The 18,841-nt window shown below is 38.7% G+C and overlaps 1 protein-coding gene across 4 annotated transcripts in view; it reads right to left on the bottom strand.

The window, feature by feature from the left end:
- Positions 1–18,841, bottom strand: part of LOC124414082 (nephrin) — a 156,656-nt gene that overhangs the window by 16,242 nt on the left and 121,573 nt on the right. For all 4 annotated transcript variants that reach the window (XR_006929921.1, XM_046894987.1, XM_046894984.1 and 1 more), the window contains exons 4-9: positions 16,927–17,037; positions 11,566–11,656; positions 11,271–11,383; positions 10,769–10,947; positions 9,061–9,220; positions 6,091–6,221 (exon numbers count right to left, since the gene is read on the bottom strand). Coding sequence is in view for 3 of the 4 variants with exons in the window: in XM_046894987.1 (XP_046750943.1) it covers positions 6,091–6,221; positions 9,061–9,220; positions 10,769–10,947; positions 11,271–11,383; positions 11,566–11,656; positions 16,927–17,037 (785 nt within the window). In the remaining variant the exon portion in view is untranslated. The remainder of the gene's footprint in view (positions 1–6,090; positions 6,222–9,060; positions 9,221–10,768; positions 10,948–11,270; positions 11,384–11,565; positions 11,657–16,926; positions 17,038–18,841) is intronic.

Below are 18,841 nucleotides of genomic sequence, written 5' to 3'. Positions count from 1 at the left end.
GTTATGAAACGCGATGATCGAAGCGAGGTTTGCAGATCGTGTTTCTGATCAAAAGAACTCTACGCGGAGAATATAAAAAAAATCATATTAGAAAAAAAGACAGCGGATATGAAATAGATCGAATGAAAAACGAAATGTTGAAACCGCAATTGGAAATCACGATAGCCTATATATATTCCACTTTCTCCTCTACGTTAGTTGGATCAGTTTCCTGCGGGAATAATTTTCACAAGTTTGCAGGAGTGAGAAAAAAGGACTCAGACTATCGCAAAAACTAGATCCGCTTACTTTTAACCTGTTTATTTCGCATCTGCATAAGTTTTAGTTATATTAAGTCAACTCTGATTATCCAAATTTTGTGCAATCCATGCGAACCTTTTTTCAGGTAATTCAATTCGATTTGATTTTCTGGTAATTTTCATTTTATTTATTTTTCCTATTCTTCTTCTTTTACTCGAGTTTTTCCTCTGTAACGACGACGACGATCTCGACGGCAGTTTCATCGTCTGCAGGTTTCATTTCCCATAACCATTCGAAGAGGGGCCGAAGACAATTCTAAATCGATTTAAAACGAGGCCATTTGAATGTCGCGTAGAGACGAGTTGCGGGAATACATCCTCTCCCCCCTCCCTCCCCCTTTCTTCCCCTTCCCCTTCTTCTTCTTCTTCTTCTTCTTATTCCTATTCTTTTATACAGCTTACAAAACGCCGCGACGCTATATACATAAGTGGTAGCAATTATTCATCGATTATCCTCGCATCAGGAAGAATTTATTAAATTCTTTTATAATCTGATATCCTGCATGTATTTACGCAGGGTAGTTTCATACCCCCTTTTTCTTTGTACCCGTAACTTGATACATTTTTCAAGAAAAAAACAAAGTCTCAAAAGTTCTCATATTTTTCATTTTCTTCCATTTCTTATCGATATCGTCGAGTTAAATTAAATCGAAACAAAACTTCTCAGCTAAGAAAAGTAAACTTGTATTTTTTTTTCCTGCGTTTCAATATTCAAATAATCATAATAACAACTTAATCAGCCACAAGAATCAATCGTGTAATAATTCATCGTCGCGATGAAGAATACATTTGAATTTTTGATTTTCTCAATTTTTTTTATATTCCTTAGTACCCCTGAAAAGAAGCTTGTTGGTAAATTTTGATTTTTTTTTTTTTTTCGATTACTCGTTATAAAATTATCAAATTTTCAAGAAAATTGCTTTTTATTTAAATTATATATATATATTAAATATATTTTGTTATATCAGAATCGATACCGAAGCTGATCGCGGTTTCACGGCACGCTTCTCCGCTAATCGGATTTTGGGGGTATTTAGATTAAATAAGGGTTAACTAGCCCCCCCCCCCTCCCCTCCCGCCGCCCCTCCTTCTCGTCTCACTTTCCAACCATGTTGGATACCCTTCCAATTGCGTCGGAAACTTTAACTTGATTTGAATCAGCTGCTGCTGCTGGAGTCCCTTAACTTAATTTAGTCGAGAAAATATGTATGTAAAAACTCGTATATATATATGTATATATGTAAATAAAATATGGGTATTCACGTATGTTTTTCACGTATATGAGGATATTTTAGACGAATTCGTTGAGAAAATTTCATTTTTATCTTATTGCTGCGTCAAGTATTTAACCCCTGACCGGCAATGAGGGTAAACCTCCCCCCCCCCCCCCCCTTGCTTTCGTGCAGACTGTAAGGATTAAACTTCGGGTTTTTGAGCTTCAACGTTAATTTTTATTTCTTTAGTTCAACTTAATTACTTTCATAGTAGAAACATTTTATGCGGAATTGTTTGAACTTTGATTAAAAAAAAAAGAAAAAAAAAAAAGAAAATAAAAAGGTAAAACAAAATCTTTTTAGCTTTATTATTACAAGCTGAGATATTTTGAGATTAATTTCTACTAGGTATTTTGTTACACACGTTGTCACGATAAATAAATTTACAAATACTGCAGGGATATTCATTAGGATCAACAAACGGCGATATCGAATTAAGTGATGACAAAAATAGAAAATCCGTATCAGTTAATCGATAGAAAATCGAGAATCGTAAAGTGAAATTGAAGTGAGTTCACGTAACGATTTGAAAAGAAACATGAATATTTAATTTTTCTCTCTATAATTCGAGACTTTATTCTATTTCAGTATTTTGAAAATAAATCTCCATAGCTTGTAAAAATACGAGATGATTTGTAATAATTTCAAATTCGCGTGGAACTCATGAACAGAAGGGTCGAAGTGTTTTTTTTTTTTTTTATCAATTCATTTTTTTTTTCCACCGTTCGATAGAAATAAATCTCGCATGATTTTCCAACCTTCCGTCCAACCTTCACACGAAGCATTTTCACCTATGACTAATTCCACATAAGCGGGTGCCGAGTCCGTTATGTACATCCGGGGTTTTGCGCGACTGGGAATCCCGTTCCCTCGGGAATTCCGGTCGGGGTTTAACCCGGATAAACCCGAAGCTTAACCTATGCCGCGCCGGGAGGACGACCTCCGATTCGGCTCGTCTAGGCCTCCCTCTTCCTCCTCCTCTTCTTCCCCTTTCCCCTCCACCGTCACCGCGTTGAAATGCGCCTTATATACACCGGGATTACAGTCTAGTTTAATTGAGTTGGCTCGTTAATTGCCGGAAATACTGTCCCCAACGATCCGGGATGGAACCCGAAACTAAGACCTCGTGATTTTGATTTTTTTTTTTTTTTTTTTTTTAACCTTCCATTTTTGTTTTTTAGGGTAGGAGTAAATGCCTGGAAGGATTGAGAAGTTTTTGAACCGACGTGAAATTTCGAAAAGAGAAAAAAAAAAATTTTTTTTACAAAGTCGAAATACGAAATAGTCAAAATGTGGAAAAGCCGAAGTACAGAAAAGCGCTATACAAGATCGTCGGAATGATTAAGAATGTGAATTTAGCAGAATTATTACGCTTTTATAGTACAGTTTCAGTAGATATTATTATAGCGCTTCTGGATTTAGTTTTCAATTTCCGCCGCCAGAGGGCGTGACGAAAAGTTTTCAGAAAATGAAAAAATGATACCCAGAAATGAAGAAACAGTTTACCGAAGGACGTTTTTTTTTTTTTTTTTTTCATATTTTCTTACCATCTTCGGAAAACTTTTTTTTCACGCGTCAATCAAATGGGAATTTTATTTTCTGGAGGATAGTTTTTTCGTCTTCGGAGAACTAATTTTGAATTTCTGTAAAACTTTTTTCTCATTTTCTAAAAACTCTGTTTTCATTGCTGAGAACATTTTTTTTTTCAGTTTTGTAAAAGTGTTTTTTTTCATTTTTTGAAAAACTTTTTTTTTAGCCTTTTTGAAAAACTTTTTGTCACAACTTCTGGCAGCGGAAATTGGAAATAAATCCAGGACCGCTTTATTATATCTACTAGTTTCCCATACTGTACCTTTCCTCGTTTTGGCTTTTCTGTATTTCGATTTTCTACGTTTTGAAAATACTGTGAAATAGAATTTCGTGTTTTCAAAAATTCGACATTGTGACCGACGCGTTTGCTAATCCTTCTACATTATTATGCTGGACAAAAAATTGAGTTTTTCCTCGATCCAGACGTTTCGTAGCTCTCGTTATAGAATGAAAGGAAAAAAAAGCAGAAAAAACAGTTTTTCCGCGATACTTTTCATCGGCGTGAAAAAAGAGGAGCCTGACGGTCTGTTCGACAAATTTTCGCGATGATCTCGAATGCGGTGGAGCGAAAAATCTGAAACTGATAGGACTTCGCAGCCTAATGAAAAAGTTTTTGAAGAAAAGTTACGGAAAACGAAATTTTGACGAGCAAATAATTGATAATTTTTCTAATTTAAAAAAAAAAAATAAATATGTATATCAACTGCGAAAAAAATAATCGTTCATTTGGAAAAAGTAAGGAAAATAAGGATGAAAATAAGGTATAAGTTTCTTGGTAAAACGTTGAAAATGGATTCTTTTATAATTTTCAACACCACGAGTCTGTCCAAAAGTTTTATCTCTGCGTAAATACGTTTTATGTATGTCATGTATACATAGGTATACACGTTAAGTAGGTATGTATACGTGTTTTTCCGTATGTGAAAACTTCTACCTCGTTCAATTTGCTCGTCCACCTGAGCCACGCAACTTTAGCTACTATACCAAACGTATACATCTGCGCTACTCTAACTGCGCATGTATATATTATTCTACATAGGGTATCCCACTGATTACTTTTTTTCTTTTTTTTTTTTTTACATATTTTTCGACACGGTTAGAATTTTCAACGATTTTTGAAAACCATCTTATTGATCGACAGAATTAAAAAATCTGAAAAATCAACAGTCAGATATAAAAATTTTGAAGCCCAGAGCCGGAGTGGCGAAATTTTTTTTATTCACTGTTTTCAAGCTTTTTTTGGTAAAACAAAACTTTGAAACGACAGTCATTTTACTATATATCATTGCTGAAACATTTTCGTATGTTATACCAGATTTTTGAAAATTTTTTAGTTTTTCCGAAATTATTACACGATTTGTAATTTTTTTTTTTTTTTCTTTATCAGCAAAACAAAGGGGGAAAAATATCTTGAGAAAAGCTAAAAAAAATTCTCACTAATCTGGTGTGAAATATGATAATGTATCAGTAAACATCCATGGTAAAACGACGCCGCTTCTGATTTTTTTTTTTTTATTTGTTTTCGAAAAAAGTTTGAAAATTTTTACATCTGACACATGATTTTTGACAACTTTGAGCGAAAAATTGCGCGAAACATTTTTCAATTTAATACTTAGTTTTCCGATATATTCAAGCATATATTTTTTTTTTTCAAATGGAACACCCTGTATAATTATACATTCGTGCAGTTGGTTGTATAATTGTAAGTGACGTTTGTTCTGTGACATACGCGGGGTATTTGAGGGTGCGGTTAACGCCTAATTAACCCTGCCAAAGCTAACACGTTGCGTACATGCATCGTGTCTTACTAAACCGCGATACGTCATACATATAACAACTATAAGCATAATACAATGAAGAATTTTTGCCGCCATATTTTTACCTAAGAGATTCAATATTTTCGAAAAACAATTAATATTGTGTTTAAATTTGCTTTATTTAAATCCATAAGTTTCGAAATTCAATTTTTCGTTATTACGGATCAAATAAAGGAAGAAGAAGAAAGAAAAGATCGAACGAAGACAGTGGGAGAGATATTTTTGTCGGTGAAACGAAGTCTGATCATATTTTTAAGATGCAAGTTCACCCTCGCCAATCTCTTTAGTCGGCATCTGCCGATCCTTTTTTTTTTTTTTTTATTTTTATTTTTTCTCCTTTTACTTTTTTCTTTCTTTACTTTCTTTTCAGATGCTTTCACCGCTGCTGCTTCTTATATACCACAAATTCTACCAATGCGTTCGATCATACATCTTCTCTGCTTTATATCCCCGTTTCAAATGATAATAAACTTTTTCTTCGGTATATGTGGCAGGAATATTGAATGTGAAATGAAAAAAAAATGAGACCCGTGAGAGCGCACAAATCGACGAAAATCGAAAGATCAATCAAATACTTTTCATGTTTATTGTACGTTTTTTGTGATTTCATCGCCTCAGGATTTTTCATAACCTCAAAAAAAAAAAAAAAACGATATTCTAAACAATTGAACCGTATAACCTTAAGACTCAAGTTTCCAACGATAAATCCAACTAACCAAATCACATAAACATTTAATCCAACGATATCCCAATCTGATAAGCCCAAAACGTAAACCCCCATAACCGTATAACCCTATAACACCATAACCTCACAACTTATTCCAGCGTTGAAAGCTTGAGTCTTAAGGGTACGTAATTCGATTGTTTAGAATATCGTTTTTTTTTTGTTTTTTTTGAGGTTATGAAAAATCCTGAGGTGATGAAATCCCCCCCCCCCCCCCCCCCCCCCAAAAAAAAAACGTACAATGAACATGGATTATTTTTATGCGGTTGTGTAATATTTATCACCGACTAATTCAAGTCTATTTATGAGTAACGAATTAAATAATTCGTATAATTTTTGCAGATGCGTAAATAGACAGTGTGTAAATAATTTTATTGTTGACTCACGTTGTGATACCAGGTTAGCTTCCTCCACGGCGGATTTGCCTTGACGTGACACTCGAAATACACGTCAACCCCTTCCTTGATGTCCTCGGGGCTCAAAGTTAATCCCAATCTCAGCGAAACGATTGGTGGATCTGTAAACGGTGGTGGAGGGTTACATTAGTGATTAGAATTCCAAAAATGGAGTATTTTTTAGATCCTTAATTTTGATTCTCCGATCGCAAGTAGAATGAGAAAAACAAAACCAGCAATGATTTTCGTTAAAGTTATTGCATTTTCTATTTTACTGTATAATTAATTCTTGGGCAAAGTGGCAATTTAAGACACAAAGAAAGAGAAAGAGAGAGAGAGAGAGAGAGAGAGAGAGAGAGAGAGAGAGAGTGGAAAATGAAATCATATAAGGACACTAGAGTGCAGCTGCGTCGGAATAGAAATTAGCAGCAAAGTAGAAATTAAATTAAAGCGTGAGAATATAAAAGGAACGTAAAATAAAAGTCTAAGAAGAGGAGAAAGAGGGTTGGAAGGCAGGGGAGGGGGTAGTTTTTTTCTAAACGAAGGAAAAAAAGATGAAAAATTAAAAACGGCGACGGAAAAAAAAAGTGGCAAAGTTAAGACGAGAGAAAAATCTTTTCAGCAATCGGGAGAATTTTAACGAAATGCATCTGCAGAACTCGAGGATGTATATATCTATGGAAAATACGTACCCCTATGTAAACAAGGTTTGTATTCAACTTTCTTAATTTTTCCGTTTCAGACTTTTCTCGTTTAACCTAAAAGCGAAAATGTCTTTTATTCCGTTTTTCGTTGAGTTATTTTCATTCCATTTTTCCCCGTCTCTCAATCTTTGGCCTTTCGTACAAGTGTATGAGCTATTCCTGCTATAACCGAGCGGCCATTACCTCGACATTTTTTTTGTCTTGTGACGTAGATTTTTTTTTCAGTTACTTTTCGACAAAAAAAGATTTAAGTACATCTCAGAAAAATTATTTTCGACAATTGAAGTTCCATTTTGTCCTAGAATTGCTCAGTGATAGTATTGAGTTGCTGGTATATACGTTTGACATGACCGAAGTGACCCCTTAATTTTTGTATAAGTGTTTTTTTTTTTCACTTTCATATAAGTATAAAAAATCGAAAAATGATTTTCCTATGATAAGAGTAAAAAATCAAAAGTAAGAAGAAAATTAAGGATGATATTGCTTCGATTTTTAAACCCTGAAAATTTGACAATTAAGAAAAAGAAAAAAATTTCCTACAAAATTTTCATCCCAGTTTAATTTCAGAAATGTATCTTATTATTTTTATCAACTGTTTCTATTTTCCACGTTTCTCTTTTGATACTCCTAAAACGGCACAGCCTTTATTGAACGGTTTTCCTTTGTCAGAGGCGTGGAAAAAAAGAAGAAAGGAAGGAAGGAAGGAAGGAAGGAAGGAAGGAAGGAAGGAAGGAGGTAACGCGAGGCCAGGACGAGGGCATCAGTGTCGAGTTTCAAAGGGGTTGTAATTTGAAGGATCTCAGGGTGATGGTCAAGGTAATTGAATACGTGCCGTGACGTCATCTCGGTTTACTCAGGGGGCTTTTACCGCCCCTGTTACTTGCTACCGTCTTTGTGGATGTGTAGAGCCGTTACTCGCGCACATGCAAGAGGAGAGAGAAAGCCGGAATGAGAAGGAGAAGAAAGCTCAGCTCACCGAACCCTAATTTGTTCAGCTTCCATATTCCCTCTTGCAAAGAGAGAGAGAGAGAGAGAGAGAGAAGATAGAAGGCTAGCGGCTGCTCAATTTCTTATTTTTATTTTATCCGTGTAATTCAACCCCGATCTACCCACTCTTGAGAATAAAAAAATTACATACGTTTTCCACGTATTTCCGCATCGCTGAAGAAAATTATTTCCAAGTTGAGAAAGAAAGAGAGAGAGAGAAAATACAGCAGAAACGGTACCAAACAATAAATATAATAATTATAATAATTACTCAGTCAGAATTTCATTGTAACTTTGAACGGGATTGAAAAACTAATTCTTAAGCTTTTTTGCATTAGGAATTTGAAACCAAACTACATTTTTGATCGAGAATTTTTTGAGTTTTTCAATCGCATGTATTTATAAAAAAGCTTCATAAAAAAAAATTCAGAGTAATCAAAGTGTTCGTTAGTTTTAAAATAATTTATTCGTTCATTCACCCTTTTTTTTTTTTTTCGGTGAATCGCAACTCGAAATACAAGATTGTAACTCTGGCGACAAAAAAAAAAAAGAAGATATACGATGAACCGTTATACGAATGGGAAAAATTTACGATGCAAAAGAGTGAGTGACAGATCCCAGCAGCGTATAGCGTATAGGGGTGTAATTTTGTGATAAATTTCAACGGCCAATAAAACGTGTACGATATCTATCGGATATCGGTTCAAGTCCTGTCGCATGATATTTACAGCGTGCAATAATATTGCGCGAATATCGTATTTGTGACAAAAGCAGAAAAGTCATTCTCCGTCTCCTTGTCTCGTGTACAAAATGACCAAAGAAGAAGATAGAACGGAGAAAATGAGAATAGGAAAAACAATAGAATAGAGAAAAAAGAAAAATAAATCGAGTACCACCCCGCGCGGTGCAATAAATGAAATAAACAGGATCAATACACTCGTAAAACGTATGAGGGTATAAAAGCGAGTAGCGAGAAATGCGGGAGAAGATATAAGGCGGGAAAAATATGGACGGAATGCGAGAAGAAGAGAATGAGAAGATCGGAAAATATCTGTAAAAGCGAGAAACTTTCTCACCTCTATCTATCTGTAATCAGTCTTTTGTTTATTAAACTATATTTTCATGGTTTTTAGGCGGAAAAAAGTGATTTTGAGAATGAATGAAACACCACATAAAAAATGGTCCCGATTAATATATATATTAGGGTGACGCAAAAAAACCGACTATTTTAAAGGTTTTTCCGCATTTATAATGATATTGTTGGACTTACATTCGACGTTTATGACCCAGGAAGTTTCCAAGTGTAGACCCGTCACGTTCCGATTCTCAGCCCTGCAAGTGATGGTTTTTCCATTGTCCTCGACCCTCGGCTGGAAGCTGAGCAGACTGACGGTACGATTCTCCCGAGTTTCTTCCTCCCAGGGTTTTCTCTGCAAGGGTAAAATAAGAAGAGAAGAACTTTTATTTCGGTGCTTGGTGATAAAAATTTTTCCCAAAGAATATTATTTTTAAGTTCAGAAATTGACGTTAAAACGAGAAATAAGGAAGCACAGAGAGACGATAAAAAGGATAGAAAAGAAGATAGAATTAATCAGACAAGGGATGAACTTCTTGAATTTCAAACCATTGTCAGATCTCTTATATTTATTATCATTACGTAACGACCTAGTCGTTACAGAGAAAATAAACAGGTTCGTGAGCTAATTAACCGAATAAACAGGCAGGGAAATTAAAAGATGAGAAAAAAAGTTCACAGTTTAAAGTCTGAAACAAGACTCTTTTTACAATAATATGAATTAACACGACAAGTTTATTCAGTTGGTAACATGAGAAAGCTCTTATTCGTCTTTTAAAACGAGTGATTTGTTCACCCTCTGTAAAAATTATATAAAACTTGAGTTAAAATTTTTTCGATGATACTGATATGAACTTGGTTGTTAATAATGTATGATATTTGCGAGAATGATTTTTAATCACATATATAGATCGACATCCGGATACTTGTAACATGTACTTTAATGGGGTTGCGTGTATGTATGGGTATGCATGGTGTTAGTAGGGGGTGAAGTACAACCTGATTCCTGGTTATCGATAATGCTACGCGTCCCCAGGGAATTCCTCCTCCCCCTATCTCGCCCCTTCCCTTAACTACCTCCATTCAAGTCCTGAACTACAGAGCATCGCTACCCTTCCCATCCAACCATCGCGTTCTATTTGCAGCTATATTGCACTGCACATTGCAACTACACTGTGCACATTGAGCTACTGTTATTATGCACACAGTATGCACCGAACAACGTGTAAGCAAAAAGTGAAAGCCTATGATCGACGATTGATATGAGAAAAAAAAAATAGCTATTTATGTGGCATGCCCGTAAACCGCCTGTTTTTTTTTTTTTTTTTTTTTTTTTTTTTTGGCAAGGATAAAGATTTCAGGACGAGCTGAAGGCGAGCCGGAAGCGAGTACTGAAATTATCCGAGCCAAAAAACGGTTTACGGGCATGCCATATACAATATTTTTTACGGTATGGGCATTGAAAAGTAAAACGAAGAGTGAGGTTATGTCGCGATCTGTTTGACGAAGCTACTTTATTCGGCGGTTTGGTATGCGCACTTCGAACTGCGCAGCAAAACTGCGGAATAAATACTTTATTCCGCAAGTTTGTTCGTTGCCGTATAAAGCGTCACTTTACGGAACGAAAACTGCCACAAAAAGTGGACTTTTCAATAATGCCCATGCCGTAAAAAAATGAAAATTGGCAAATCAATGAATAGGTCTCATTTATTTATTTACTTTTGTTTGAGGAATTCAAAGGCTGCAATGATTTTCTATGAAACGCGTTAATTTTGTTGTTTCTGGACGTAATATGCTGGTAATTATCAAGCCGGTATAACAAACATCGTTAATACGCGATGGAGGGAGAATCACGAGGATTAATTTGCCGATTAAATCAAGTAGGTATTCAATCTTCCCTTACCTTGTCGCCCATCAGGAGCTTCTGTCCCTCGTACCAAGTAATGATGGCCGGAGGCCTGGATCCGGTTGTTTCGCATTCGACCTTGTACAGCTTGCCAGCCCTGAGAGCCTCGCCAATTCCGTTGTTAATAAGCGTCGCTGTTGATCCAGGTTTTTTTATCTTCACCGTTAACGGCTTGACTGGAAAAATAGATGGGAAAAGAAGGATAAGGATAATAGAATAGAAAAAAACGTGAAGCAGCCGTCGTATCAGACGAGATTTTATATCGCTTGCAGCGATCGTGAATTCGGATTCTCTCATTTTCTTTCTATCTAATCACTCGTTTTTACAACGGCAATACAATTAGTAAAAACAAAAAATGTATAAGAAAATGGTGAAAAATTTAAGGAGATAGGAAAGGAAGAAAAAAATAAAATTGCCGACGAGGAAAATAATGGAAGCAAAGGGGAAATTAAAAACGGAACTAAAACAAAACGAGAGAGAAAAAATCTATTCTACTTACGATTCATTTCGAGGACGAGCGAAGCTGTTTTAGGCTCAACGAGTTTTGTGTTGAGTGCCTGGCAGGTGAATCTTGTGCCGAGATCTGAACGGCTTATCGATGACAACGTCAACCTGCAAGCGGAGAGAAAAAATGTCGAGAATGAAAAATGAGATGAAGGTAAACGAAACTAATTCGTCACAAACGGCAAGAAGGAAAGAAGAAACTAGAAGTGAAAATATTTATCGGAATTTTATGTGACAAACATTTGAATAAAACTGGAAAACAACAAAATGAAGGTATAAGATTTTTTCACCTGTTTTCGATTACGTCACCCGCTCGAATTTCCGATTCCTGATCCCTGACAATTCCGTTGATCAGCCATCTGACAAGCGGCGGTGGTTTACCTGGAATCAGAAACGATTTTTGATCATCAAAAAATGTTGAAGACATTTTGCGCATTCTTTCATGTTTGAAAGAATTTTTTTTTTACTTTCGATGGGATCACTCGGATGTATATAATGTATAGACATGGAAAATGCGGATACTGTTTCCCCTCTTCTTGGCTCGATCCTTTACCACCCGCAGCTTTCCTAATTGCATAATTAAACACGATGAAATTATCGCGAAATTAGGGGCACGGATAGTGGGATGCTATCTACCCCTTCAGTCTCCTTGCCCTTCTTCAAGGAAAAGAGAAAGGCTTTAATAACCCGAACGGAGCAGTGAAGATTTAATGGATGAAAAATGAGATACCAGGCTGGCCCCTTTTCTTCGTTCTAGCTGTCCAATAAATGGAAGGATGAAGAGGATAAGGAAGAACAGAAAGAGGCGAACGCCACTCTCTCTGAAAACGCTGGAATATAAGGGTACGCAGTAATGGGTATCAAGGGATATTAAATGAGACATGAGCAAGACGCGAAGAGAACAAGTTTCAAATTAGCCGATGGTTGGAGCGTCCAGACATTTTACCCAAAGTGGAATCGTCAACCCCTCAATATTCGACCTTCACGCTCCTTGAGTCTTGAACTGCCTCACCGTTTTGAATTTCCGAATTTTGGCACCAACATCGAAACCGGTAAAGCCAAAAATAGCTTCAGATGAATCCGATTAGATATAACCCAGACAGACGAAGAGTACAGTGTCTTTGAAAACCTGAACCACTTCCAAAGATGAAAAGAGAAAGGCACGAGAAGAACTTGAATGTGAAAAGACCAAGTTCAGATCACTCGATGGTTCGAGTTTCCAGACATTCTACCTCAAGTGGAATCGTCAACCGCTGAATATTCGACCTTCACGCTCTCCAAGTCTTGAAGTACCCCGCCATTTTGAATTTCCAAATTTTGGCACCAACGTCGAGAACATTAAACCCAAAAATAGCTGAAGATTAATTTTCAGATGAATCCGATTAGATTTGACCCAGACAAACGAAGTGCACGAGAAGAAATCTTCTTTCTTCTGCGCGCCTGATTCTAAATCTCAATCTCACTCGCGACAAACCTCGGCTGTTCAGTTAGCTAAACATCCGTTTTTTGGGGGGATGATATCTGTGTATCTAACCATCTATCTCTCGTTCTATACAGATAACCGTGAGCAGTTCGGGTCACCGTAATCCTTGGGGATATCGGCGGACGGATATCTGTGGATTAAAATCCCCGAGATGGTTGGGCAGGTTGAATCGCGAGGCTGAAGCGCCGCGGCGCTGGGGGGTAGTTAAAGTCAACGCTAGAGGCAAGCCGAAGCCAGAGCCCGTCGCTAAGCACTAACGTAAACGACCGTTCGAGCTTACGAATTAAGCAGGCTTCGACCCCCTCTTCTTCGCCTTCCTCTTCGTCCGTCCGTCCCGCTCCTCCTCTCAATCTCGAGAGCTTTAACGACTGGTTAATAACGGCCGTCGTCTTCGGCGACGCTTTAATTTATTCCTCCTTCTTGTACGATTTATTTGAAAAAAATTTTCTCCAATGAACCTTAAATATCTCAAAAAATTTTAATACCCTTCTGGAAAAGAGCGAAATTCGCATCCCACCGCTGTCACCAATTCTTTTTATTCGGCTGTGCACGAAAAGCTGGAAATAATTCATCGGAGCTGCTGGTTCTTTATTTTCCTTTTCAGTTCCATTGAGTGTGTCTCCGAGGTGGCAGAGAAGCTTTCGTTGGAGCGATCGCGTGACCATCAGCCGCAAAGATAACAACCGCTTTGGGGATTGAAGTGGAACAGTTAGCGGCAGCTCACTGGCTGATTTAGCGGAAGTCGTCCGCTTACGCAATGCTTAGTGAGTGAACGGTCGGAGGATGGAAGAGACGCAGGTCGGGGAGGAATCGCCTTCCTCAAAGATTTCGTCAATTTAAATTCCTGTCCCGAGTGTCTCGAGCTTTCGTTTCCAACCTTTCGACGAGCTAACTCCTCGCTTTTCAACTTTCAGACTCTCTCGCGTTCACTGCCTTGAAGAGAAGTTGAAAACTCGTAATCAACGACGGTACGAGACGACCAAGATTAATATTTATCAAAGCGGATAAACTCGTTCTAACGATCTAGCTGGAAAAACGAATCTTCCTTCGCGTACACGTTTTCCAGTTTTTGAAACCCACCGCTTCTTGCCACAGACATTAAATTTTCTTTTACTTTTTTCGTCAAGGCGGGGAAAACTCTTGTCAAAGATCGATATTCGTCCCATACCCAGTGATACCGGTTTTTCGACTGGGCCACTGTCGTGAATTAGTGATATCGAGGCTTGGTGTCAAGAATGGGGTGAGGTGGACAGAAGAATCGCAAAGTGGTAAGGGATAGGAATTTATATCGAACAAGATAGGTGGAGACAAGGCTGGTTGGCGGTCTGAGCAAGACCTTCGAAGACCTTCGGAGACCTTCGGAGAGCCTGGGTGGATGGTCCGGATATATTCCGTGAGGTGAATTGAAAGGTGAACAAGTGACAGAGCGGCAGAAGCACGAGGTAAAAGGGAAAAGGTAAAACCTCGATATTTAACCTCTTCGAAATGAAGAACGATATCGTCGACCCACGCAAGATGAAGAAGACCAACCATGGTTAAAAGATGAACGTGAAAATGATTTCACGACGAGGAAGAACATGGCTGAAGAAACATCGAAAAACGCTTGTGAGGTGAAAAAGGGACCGAGAGCCTACAGGACCTTAGTTTCTACACGGAGTACGGAAATTTATACCCAGCTGGCAAAGTAAGTGGACGTTAGTGCCGATATCGAATGGAAAGAGAAGACGAGGTGGAGAGAGAGAGTAACTTTACTCCATCAGAATTGCCTAAGCGAACGCAAAACTTTTCACTTAGCTTTGAAACGTAAAGCAAAAAGAAAACTAGAGGAAAGAGGCAACCGATGGACAGAAACAAGAAAAAAAAAAAAGAAAAACCTTAGAGGTAGTTCTTTTTACTGGTCTAATAACCAGTGACATTATCCATTCGATCTTCCAAGCCAACTTCATTATAGCCTCTGGTGTTCTCTACTTGCTAACTCTATGGCATTGTATTGTACGTTAAGTTGATGTTCAGGTTTTGTTCATAAGGTAGTTCGGCTGAAGTTCACGAAGCTCAAGCACCGAGTGTATAAACGGTCATGGTAAAAGCACTCTACTCGAATGAGCAGACGGAGGGTATCCACGTCGATATTTGCCTGCTTATATTTGACTTATGCACTAAGCTGAAGGCGTATTTACACACTGAATTTACCAGCCGTAGAGTTTTCCGAGCTTTTTATCCTCCTGCGTTTCATTCAATTTGACGATTGGTTACGGAAAGAGACAGAGAGAAAGTAAACTACTTTCCACTCTGTGTTTTGTACTGGAAATTTCAAATTTTCAATAAACTGGATGACTTAGAGCTTTCGGGAATTTTTTTGCGTCGTAAAATTGAAGATGAATGAGCAGAGGAAGGAAGAAAGATCGTTTCGTTGCTGTTACCGAGTTAGAAATGATCGTGGTTGAAGGGTGACCTCAAGTTCGGTTGTTTCTGAATTGAAATTAGACCGAGTTAGTTGAGACGCGGTTTAGTTCAACCCAATCCATGAGTCAAATACATGATACCGTTAATTTTCAAGAGTTTCACGCTTATCGGAATACTGCGTTAATCAAATTAAGTACCCACCACACCGCACCGACACACAGATATAAATCGGACCGCTCAATAACGAATGATCAAGGTTGATTTCCATCTGTTATGCACTTCGGACAGACAAGCTTGAAGTCAATAAAGCTTGTCAATCGTGGTTATAATTTATTGCTTTGTCTCCTCTTTTTCTGTACGCAGCATTCTGTTCGCTCTCTTCTTTGATGGTGTTTAATTGGCGATGATGAGAAATGTTGGTTGCGTGTGTCGGAAAGGTACACGTTTTGACACATAGTCGTTACGTCGAAAGCTTCTGTTCCATTAATTGGAGATATTGATCACTCTCACTATATCCCTCCGGTTCCTTATAGTATATCAAAACCGCAAACCTCCATCAACTACTACCAACATCATCAACTCCCGAACAGTCTGTACAATGCGAAATCGTTTGACGAGAACTATGACGATGGGATTCAAAGGAAGTCAGGAAGGAAGTTGAGCCACATTTCGCTCTATCTTTGTTGCCATCTCGACAGTTAGATTTGCTCTAAATTCTGACTGGTACGTAAGTCAGGATTCACATCGAAAAGTTCCTCCCTCTTCAGCTGTCTATCCTAACTCTATAACAGTGATACTGAGGTACCAATATGCACACCTCATACCCCTCGTAATCTCACATCCAAGATTCAATCTCTGCAGCTTGCGAGAAGTTAGCGAGTATTTCAATTTTCTAGTACAATGAACATCCTGATTTAATTACTTTACGCTTGTTCGTAATCGTGATTATATTCAGCCGCAACTGTTTGACACGTGTTCGAAGCTTCGCTGGTCCCCCATCATCATTCGAAACGAATAAATTATGGTCTCCAAGTTCCCACATTAATTTCCTCTTCGGTTTCCCATAAGCTCGTTAAAGTGCTTTAACTAGGTTTGTAGGGTCAAGTAGAGAGCACATCGTGGCTTCAAAACCCTCACGTGGAGGTTAATGAACGGGTCGTCCTTGTTACCGAAAGCCTTTTCTTTGGCTGTCACTTTCATTTCCTCGTTCCAAGGTGGCTGGTGTATATCCGGTTAAAGAGCCGAAGGTGTGAAATGTTTCGGTAAGAGAAAAGTGGGCAGTAGAATGGGATGGGATGGGGTGGAGTGTTTGGGTGTTGCGCCCACAGGCCTAAATGGACTTGTCATGTTACAATAACGACCCCGCATGGCACGAAAGGAGGTATAACCGCAACGGACACCCATAGAGCGAACCTGTGTACACAAAGAACGGGTCACCAATACAGAATTTCCATTCTCCCCATCGTCACGCACAACTACCTGAACCCAGCGCGTGACATAAGAGAACAATGTAAAGAATACAGTGTAAGAAGCGCTGATTGACTTGTCACGAATCATTGTGCATAGAAATTGAGGTGAAGTATTTCCTGTCATTTTCCCTGACCAGTGGTTGTGAAATATAATTACTTTCTTCATTTTACTAATCAAATGTCGAGAAATACCTTGATGACAAAATAAAATCGTCTTCGACCGAGGACACGAAGAGGTGGAAAAGTGGAAACCGGAAAGTGCATCGTTTCACGTTAAGAGGATGATGATAACTTACCACCAATTACCCGACAGTTGAGCAGCAATTCGTCACCCTCTTGGTAAGGGCCGACACTGCCGTTCAGGACACGACCCCATCTGTCCAAAATGGCCGGTATCTCGGGGGGCACTGAAACACAGAATTCGATAGAAAGCGGTTAGAGCCAAAGGGATTCGCGCTTGCTTGCACCTTTGCGGTGCCTTTCTCAAAGGGCTGCAGAATCCCTGCAGACCCGCGAGGAAGGGGGGTGAACGGAGGTCACGTGACGAGGGCAAGAAAGACCGAAGCATTGTCCTCTCGGTTGAGAGCCGTTCGTTTCGGGCACCGAGTCTTTGTTCCCGTCTTCATGGTATTCACTGATGTTAAATGCTTCCCGTATCCTGTATATATGTATTTATTTATGTACAGTATATATATATATATATATATATATATATATATATGGTATGGATGTATAATGTTGCATGTGGGTGTGAAGCTGGTACCGCCTGTTGTCCTGTAAATGGGGAGATGGAGGGTCAAGAATCCCGAAGAACAAAGCTGGGGTCAAAGTTGAACTCTGCGAATAATGGTCGCGGCACTTATCCTCCCTCCCCTTTCCCTTCCATCTTCTCTTTTCTTAGTCACCGTGCAGAATTCTCTCCACCCCCCTCCCCCCTTTTTGACTCCTTAATTTTTTAGAGACATTCAAGAAATTTTGTAAAATTTTTAACATCAGAATCCAGTATATTAGTTCAGGATAAATATCGACTCGAGTAAAATACTTATAAGGTTGAAAATCTTTTTTACTTGTACTGATAAACATTTTTTTTTATTTTGATCGTGGAATTATGTGTGATTCGCTGAAATGTAATAGAAGTAGGGGTTCCTACGTGAGTATTGGGTATTGGGTGGTAGAAGTGGTTGACTTTGGTGCACAGCTTCGTGTATTATGTACCATGCATGCAAATACATATGTATTTTGGAGTTGGGGGTGAAATACTGGGTGGCAAGGGCGGTTTCGGGGATTGGAGCCTGCAGTACAGCAGCGTGGCAATTACCCTGCGGTAATCAATGGGCCTTGGTACAAGACCGCGCGTCGATTATTTCCGGGTATACATATGTGTGTAGACCCATACAGGCCTATCTATGAAGTAGGCCAATAGTACACAGCCGTGCAACTGTCCATACAGTATAAACGCCACAATACATAGGACGAGCCGCAATTTTAATAAAGTTAATTTCAAACTTGGATCATCAAAGCCGCAACCCATTCATCTCCATCTTTCAACACCAGCAAGACTTTTAACAAGAAGAAAACCAAAAAGAAAAGTTAGAGAATATACTATACCAAAGGAACCGTGAGGAAATGTTCGAGAATGGAATGGAATACATGATTCCAATGCACAACGCCGTTCGGGGAAACTACCCTCAACCCTTTCGCTTCGCTCACCTTACGTTGGTCCGTCACCGAAACGATATTCGGTCGATATTCCTCGCCCCTCGATGGTGGCTGAAAAAGAGGGTAGAAGCTTTTGGTAGGAAACCAAATTGGACTCACGCGGATGTAACGGCGGACAAAGAGGAATGGAAGTATGAAGGAAAAATGGGGGCGAAACTTCGTCGTCGCCTCGCTACCGCCGATAAGCTGACCTGATTTCGACGGTCAGGATCTGTGGGACTAACGACGAAAACGATTGTGATTGCTGAGAATCTCTTTGCTCTGGTAGGACGATTCCGACGACAGACGGAAGAAATTACGCAATGACGATAATGCCGATGGAAAAGAAGGGCGAAGGACGATGCCGATGATGAAGAAAGCCTCATCGATCTGCTCACTTTCAATCTCACTACAGCCCTTGAAATATGGGTGGTTCATGATGCTTGTAAGTTTCAGTCAGAGAACTCTGACTTATAGATGGACAAGTTTTTATCCTCGAGTTTTTTGTACCGC

The sequence above is a fragment of the Diprion similis genome, chromosome 13 (genome assembly GCF_021155765.1).
Source record: "Diprion similis isolate iyDipSimi1 chromosome 13, iyDipSimi1.1, whole genome shotgun sequence".
Taxonomy (NCBI): domain Eukaryota; kingdom Metazoa; phylum Arthropoda; class Insecta; order Hymenoptera; family Diprionidae; genus Diprion; species Diprion similis.
Note: the sequence above shows the minus strand (reverse complement) of the source record. Positions and strands in the feature narration are given on the sequence as shown.